Source organism: Nannospalax galili, unplaced genomic scaffold (assembly GCF_000622305.1).
Source record: "Nannospalax galili isolate Female #2095 unplaced genomic scaffold, S.galili_v1.0 scaffold128, whole genome shotgun sequence".
Classification (NCBI taxonomy): domain Eukaryota; kingdom Metazoa; phylum Chordata; class Mammalia; order Rodentia; family Spalacidae; genus Nannospalax; species Nannospalax galili.
The window spans coordinates 1,166,692-1,174,394 of NW_008360322.1; the positions used below are offsets into that span (position 1 = coordinate 1,166,692).

Sequence of the window (7,703 nt, forward strand, 5' to 3'; positions counted from 1 at the left end):
CAATGTAAAAAAAAAGTGTTTAAATGGGTAATGTCCACATGTGACTGCTTTAGAGACTGTTATCTTACTGGGAAATCTGAAAAAAAAAGTTTTTCATTGTTTGAATATTTCCGTATGACATAGGTTTTGTTGAGTATGAATAAACAATGTATTTTTATTAAAAAGATCAAAAGTTTTATTAGACACTATTTGAAACAAGGATATCTATTAGGCCTTGTTTTTTAGCTTGCAGAAGAAATGGAATATTCATTATTGTCCATTTCAAAGACTCAAACCAGTAACTTTTGCAATATTTCTTTTACAAAATAAAAATAAAAAATTAACTTCCCTTTGTTAATTAAAAAAATTGGAAATCATTGTCATTTGACTGCAGTAATGATTTAAAACTTAACAAGCTTATCCTTGCCCAGATGTTTGTTCTGATGCAGTACTGGTAACAATGAATACTGCTTTTATATAGGAACATCTTGAAGGCTTGGAAAATCCAAGTTACACCCAGGAATTCCATTTCCTGCTGGTTACTCATCTGGACCACAGACATGTAGGACCTGTCTGAAGGAGACATTGGAAGAAGGAAAATTCTGCCTATGAATCATCCTTTTAATGTAGTGAAGCCTTAGAGGGAAAAAGCAGGGGTATGTATTGGTTGCTAGGAAAATGTAGGTTACTAGCAGAAAATGACATCCTTTATTAATAAGATCTAAGGTGCGACTCACATAATTGTCTTCCTTCTTAAAATTGATGGGAGTATGAGATTTTTTTAAGCTGGTGACAGATCCTCATAAATTCCTAAGGTATATTGGACTGCATATTGTTTTAGAAGGAGATTTTTATAAAAGAAGGTGGAGATTCCAACTCCCTTTTTGTTGTCTATATATATGTCTGAGTGTGTGCTCTAGGGTTTTCTGGAAAGTATCTTGACAGAGAACCTAAGCTGATCAAAGAAGCCTTGATCTGAGTGAGCCAACAGGCGCCATGAAAATATCAGGTGTCTTTCTGCTCCTCTCTCTGGCTCTTTTCTGCTTTTTATCAGGTGAGTTTTTTTCCTTAAAATTAATATCCAATACTCACATGGAAGCCGAAAGGAAAAGAATATCTCTTCTCCAGGGTTCAAATGTCTAATGATGTTATATGAAAACCAATTAAGAGAGAAAAGGGTGATGGTGATGTCAGTGACTATGATGATGAAAATTATGCTGGTTAGGAAGATAAGAAGTGGCACTCGCCGAGCACATGCTGTATTGTAGGCTTGTGCTGAAAGCTGCTTTACATCATCTCTGAGTCTCTTGTAAAAATTTTGTATCCCTGTTCTGCATATAAGAAACTGGAATGCAGGAAGGAAGTTATCAAAGGACTTACAATAAGCTCATGGAATTTAGAATTCAAATCCAGATCTTAAGACATCATAGCTGATATTTATTCCTAAGGACTAGTCTAGAAGATGAATAATTGGCCCTAAAATTAATCTTGGCATTCCAGGAAAACTTTCTTCTCCTTAGTTATTATTACAAATGGGAATCAAATAGTTAAAATTGGAACATGGGGAAAAATAGATACTTGTTTGTGGTGAACTCTGAAAAGAAGCCACTGAGCCTTATAAGGAAGAGCACCCTGTGAGTAGTGACGTAAATAATTTTTCATGCAGGGAATGTTACTGGCCACTTAAATGAAAAATAGCTCTATATTTTATTAACTGAAGCTCAAAATCATACTGTAAAATGATATTCATTTGCAGACAAAAAGGCTGCATTTCTAAGCATCAGGACTGTCTAGATGATCAGACCCCTTCCTATCTATTAATAAATAGATCTTCTTTATTAGTCTATTAATTGGTGGATAGAATGTCTACTACGGTGACTAGACCCATGACTCAGCCTCATATTTTCCTTTAATAACCCATGTCAACTAAAGAAATATCTCACTTCTCTGAGATACTCTTTACAGTGTAAAATATTAAGAAATGACACTAAGCTCTAGGGCCTTCCATGAATGCTGTATCATTTTCATGTTACATGTCCATCCAAGTTTCTACTGCTCCCTGAGGAGTAAAAGATGCTACATTGCATATTAAGTAAAACAAGGTATGACATGAGATGGCCAACAATCAGGAATAGGCAAACACATTTCTGATAATTTTGTGTGTCTCACTTTTGTGCACATTCATTAATTACAGCTTCTGTGTTTTATGGCTTTTTTCCAGGTGTCTTCAGTCAAGGAGGACAGGTCAGTACTTATTCTTCTTTATTTTTCTGGCCTAGGTGGTGCTTGGCTGTTATTCCTTGGCATTTGGAGAGAGAGAGAGAGAGAGAGAGAGAGAGAGAGAGAGAGAGATAAAACATTTTAAAATCTCCAAGACATTCACTGCTCTTGACATCATGTATCCAACTACATATTTGACCTAAATTCTCAGCTGAAATAACGACTTTTATCACTATTATCTCTATTTTACATTACATGATAATGAAATAGAGGAAAGAAAACACAAATATCTACTTAATATATGTATATCTATGAACACATTCTTTTTTCTCATGTTTTTTATTTATTGATTTTGTGCATGTGTGTGTATTTCAAAAAGAACATCTCAAACAATCTTATTCATCTTTATACCCACATCCCAGATGGCATCTTCCCATAGCCTCCACACCCCCCACCCCTGGAGCATATATACTCTGTCATCCCTGTTACTGTCCACTGTGTTATTGGTGCCCCCACCATTACCCCAGTGCTAGTCCATCTCCTGAGTCTAGTTAGCCTATCTAGAGTTTCTTATTTAGCTCTTCCTCATCCAGCAGCAATTGGTTGTTAATATTCCTTTAGATAAGATTGGGGTCTGCTGTCCATTTCCCCAGTTCTATGCTGGGTTATTGTCTGGGAGTCTCTTGGGCCACCGTGGCCCACAACTCAAAGGAAGGTATTTCCTGTTTCTTGTTATATAGCCTTTAGCTACACACATGTACTCTTAAGGAATTATACTTATCACTTTAGTCTTTGGTTATACTTTCCTTTCGGGTGTTTAATACCATACAGTTGACCTAGATTAACCAATTTATTTTTACTCTTAAGGTAGTTTGAGGGTGGAAAAAATGGGGAAACAGTGGTAGAAGGATTAGACAATGAGAAAGATAAATAATGCCTAGTTGGTTTTTAAAAGAAACAGAGGGAACCATATTAGTCCAACAACCTTCTAACAAATTATACTAGCTCAACTAGTTTAAGGAACATAATATATGTCTGGTCAAGGTTTATCTGAGAACATTTGGTTTTTTCCAAAGCTTTATCAATGTAGCACATGGTAATTAAAAGTACCAGACTGATGGAACTAACCTTCTTGGATGTTTAACAGCTATACTTTGAGGCCTGTACTAATCTGGTCAGAGGGATTTGGACAGTTTTTGCTCCTTGCCCTCTAAGGTCGACTAAGTTCCAGAGGACTATGGAGTATCTCTCAAAATGTCCTGTAACCATGGTGAGTCACCTGTCCTCTTGATCAAGGAGCCTGTGGTGACCCCACCAGATGTACTTGCACCAGTGTCCAGTCTACAAAGAGGAGGGTCAACACAGAGGAAACATTTCCTCCATGTTTCCAAGTGAAGCCAGCCACAGTTGAACAGGACCTTTGACTTAGCTTCACATAGATGGAACTGGTAAAGAAAGGAGCCAGGTGCTCCTCCCAAGACCATGTGACCCCTGAGGAACAGAAATAATAATTTTTAAACTACAATTACTCTGAGTATATATTTTTAAGTTTAAAAGGTCATAAATATTTTTACTTTACAATTTTTAAATATTTTATCATCGTAGTGCAAATACAAACAAAAATAGCATAGGCGTGAGTTGAAGTTTATGCTCTATTACTGATCCTACTTGAGCTGACAAGGTACTCAGATTCTTGAGGTCACAATTCCACAGATGTTGAAAGGGTACAATTATTCAATTCATAGAATTAGAGTGGGTTACATTAGCTATGCAAAACCATTTGGAAAATTGTACATGTTATATGTGAACTAGTTGTTGATTCATAGTTAACGTGTTTTAATGGATTGAGGACAGGTGTCATTGTTTCCTTTACAGAAATAAGAAAGGAAAATAGGAAGAAACTTGTGCAGTGAACGGTATTAAAGATAGCACAGTTTAGTACACTGATCTTTAAATACAAGTTAGCTTATTCAACAGCTTTTCTCTACTTTTTTTGGTCTAATTATTAGGAACCGATAGGAATAAGTGTTCATTACTCTGATTGTTTCACTACTGAGCATCCAACTTGATTTGGTCCTAATTGTTTCAAACTTAGCATGTCCAAGAACTCTTGGCACCAAAATTTCCAGACAGTGCTGCCCAACTTGGGCATGCAAAGAAGTTGAAAAGTATTTGTGAACCTTGATATTTACATTATATTGAATAAGATGTTTTTAAAACCAGTTTTGGTATCTCAGAAATTAAGAATCATCTTAAAATTGATTGTGCCTTGTAACTTATCTATGTGTGCATGAATGTATATATCCAACATATGCACCCACATGTTTTTGTCTTCCTATATAAATCTGTATATCCTGAAATTGACATGGTCAAATAAATATTGTACCACAGATTACATTAAATTTAAAAGCAAAGCATAAGGAAATGACAGAAGACTCAGCCAGCATGCTTCATATTCCATTAGGTAGTAAAATAATGTGATACAACCATGGCACATAAGTCTAAAAGATTTGAAATTTATCACAGATTTCTCATTCTCCTACAAATCACTTCCTTTCTTTGGATCTTAATTTCTGACATTCTAAACTGTGTTTTATAGTGCTTATGTAAAATCTATCACTTACAGATTCTGTTCTTTTAGGCTGGTCAAAGTCTTGTCTGCTTGATTTAGGGTTATCTAACATGCTTTCTAAATTTACAGATCCTCATGTAAGACATTGAATAACAACTGAATAGCTAAGGAGTTTTAATCATCATTCAAGATAATTGTACAGGTGACACATATGCACAATAAAATCTAGTATTCTTTTCAAAATAATTAGAACCAAGGTACACTGGGGAGCTCTGGTTTTGTAGTCAAAATGTGAATGGATCCCAATGGACAGTTATTTTCAATATCATTTCCCTTCTCATTACTTCTGTATCCACGTGTTTAAGGTGAAGGTTTACATTCAATGATTTCTAAAGCCTCTTTCTACACTAAATATTTGAATCACTATAAACCAAGCCTTTCCTGCTAAGGGTGTTGTCTCTACGCCAAGGACCTGTAAAGAATAGGGAAGGTTCTAGACTTTCAGATCACATCAAGGCAGCCTACCTTTCCTGCTCTTCATGGCCAGAGGGCGGACAGGACAGAAGAAATTACTAACGTGAGGAACATGCTGGCTCAAGTCAGATTCACACTCAAGTCATTGTTCCCATGCCAAGAATTCTGTCCATGATGACACATATCCAAGATTATAGTGTGCACTCTTAATTATAGACCTTTACAAATTTCACATTTTTTACAACCATTTTCAAGCTAGCGGAGTGTGATGTATCACTTCCATGCCCGTAACCCCATTACTTGAGACAGAAGCAGGAGGATCACTTTTAATTTTAAGGTTAGCCTGGTTTACATTATGAATACCAGAACAGCCTCGACTTAGCTCCAGACAGAATGAAAGTTTTCTACTTTGTTACCAGACACAGTGTCCGGGTGTCATCTTTGTAAAGAGTTATTAAATTGAGTAGACTGGGTTGAACTAAATAGACCAAGCCTCTCTGGAGCAGTCACTGGAAATCATTTCATTTATTGTACTTTTTGAGATGATTATTGTGTTTTAAGATAAACATTGTTGAATTTTAATAAAATTAGAAAAATAAAGTTCTGTGATGAAGACGAGTTTGGGGTTCTTGGGTTTTCCCTGTTACCTTGGCTTTACTTAAAATTAGTGTACTGACAATATTTAAATGCAGTTTGGAGGTGTTTTACAACATCCATGGTGTAACCACAGGTAGAAACAAACCAGAAGCCTGAGGAAGGGAAGCTGGTTGACTTATGTCTACCTAACAGCAACAGAAAACTGTGTAATCAACCTCTCAGGGCTGCTGAGTCCATACGGACCCAAGTGTAATCAGCAGTAGAAAGCCATTATGCATTGCGTGTGAAAGGACTTTGAGCAGTGAAATTTTCTAAACAAATTTAATGTAGTGATTATTGTCTTCATTTCTTAAGCAAAGAATATTATGAGAACCTTATTTGAGATAAACTTTCTCTACATGTAAAAAGGGTTTGATATCAGTAAGAATCTCTTTCATGGAACTGAAGTTATGGTATTGGCTCGGAGAAGAAACACTGAGGGTTCTTACAATAGTAATTAGGAATTAGCAAAGAGTTGAAGTGAGGAAACACAGAGAAGGTGAGATTTCACAGGGGAAGAAATGGCGGTCTCAGTGAGAGAGCAGGCCAGAGAATTTGAAGAGTGGAGTTATCATGAAAACGGAACAATCAGAATACATAGTTGAGAGAGAAAGAGAAAGATATGTTTTGGACAATAATTATGATTGTAATTGTTAACTGAATTGTTAAGAATGTGCTACAACAAATGAAAATTAAACATTTAGTTATTAGTAAAACTTTGAGAACAAAAGTCTGGAGGTTATGAATATTATTTGGGAAAATGCATATTCTTAAAGAAAATCCAGTGTTTAAAACTTCTTGAAAATAACCACAACTAATACTAAGGAGAAAAATATAGTTAAAGAACAAGAGAACTGATGCAGTATAAAACCTAAGAGTTATTAAGAGCTGCATGTATCACAAGGAACACATGTAAGTTTTATAAATAGCCAAAATGGCTAATCTGATGTACATCATATTTGAAAAGCAGTTCCAGGAGAACAGAGGGACATAAAGGGGAAGGCAAGCCAAGATAAGCATTGGATTAGAACACTGTAATGGACAAAGGATGGAGCTGATTTTACATGTTGGTAGTTTTTTTGTTTTTGTTTTTGTTTTTTTTTCAGTAAAGGGAAAAAGTATGTCATCTTCCACCACAAGCCCAAGCCCTTGTGTGAGCCTACACATTTTCATTGGCTTTGTGAACATAAAATAATAGGTGAAAAAATTAATCAACCTGAGTCTTTAGTTGACTTGATTAATACATATGTTCAAATTTCAACAAAATTAAATGACTCATTCTGTTGTCTTTACAAACAAATAGAACTAATCAGAATACTGAAGTGTCACAACATTCCAAAAAAATTTTGAGTTAAAGTTCTTTGATGAACCACTAGGGGTCAGGCTAGTGTTAGTAGTCTTGAAGTAGACTATTAAAGGAGATAAAAGGAATTTCTTGTTAAATCCAGCAGCAAACTAAAAAACATAAAAATAAATCTCAGTAAAATGAGAAAGCCATAACCCTAAAATTCTAGAATGTGATACACCTGACCTTGTTGGTATTTATAATAGTATTCTTCCACATGACATTTAACAATGCAAAGTGCTTTTATAAGATTAATCATTACAATAATCTTACTAGATAGGCTTCACCAATACCTTGTTGCATATGTAGAGATTTAAACTCAGAGTAGTAAAATATTTGCACATTGTAATGCATCTCATAAGGGAGAGATGCAAAACTGGGGCCCTGGTCAGTCTAATTCCATCTGTGGGACAACTTCCTACCATCACAGCACTGTGTGTGTGTGTGTGTGTGTGTGTGTGTGTGTGTGTGTGTGTG

General features: G+C 35.5%; 1 protein-coding gene across 1 annotated transcript in view; it reads left to right on the forward strand.

Annotated features, from left to right (window-relative positions):
- Positions 1-888: 888 nt before the first annotated feature.
- Spink6 (serine peptidase inhibitor, Kazal type 6) overlaps positions 889-7,703 on the forward strand; it is an 11,793-nt gene continuing 4,978 nt past the window's right edge. Inside the window, exons 1-2 of the mRNA XM_008825247.2 lie at positions 889-1,033; positions 2,201-2,223. Coding sequence (XP_008823469.1) covers positions 976-1,033; positions 2,201-2,223 — 81 coding nt within the window. The 5' untranslated portion in view covers positions 889-975. The remainder of the gene's footprint in view (positions 1,034-2,200; positions 2,224-7,703) is intronic.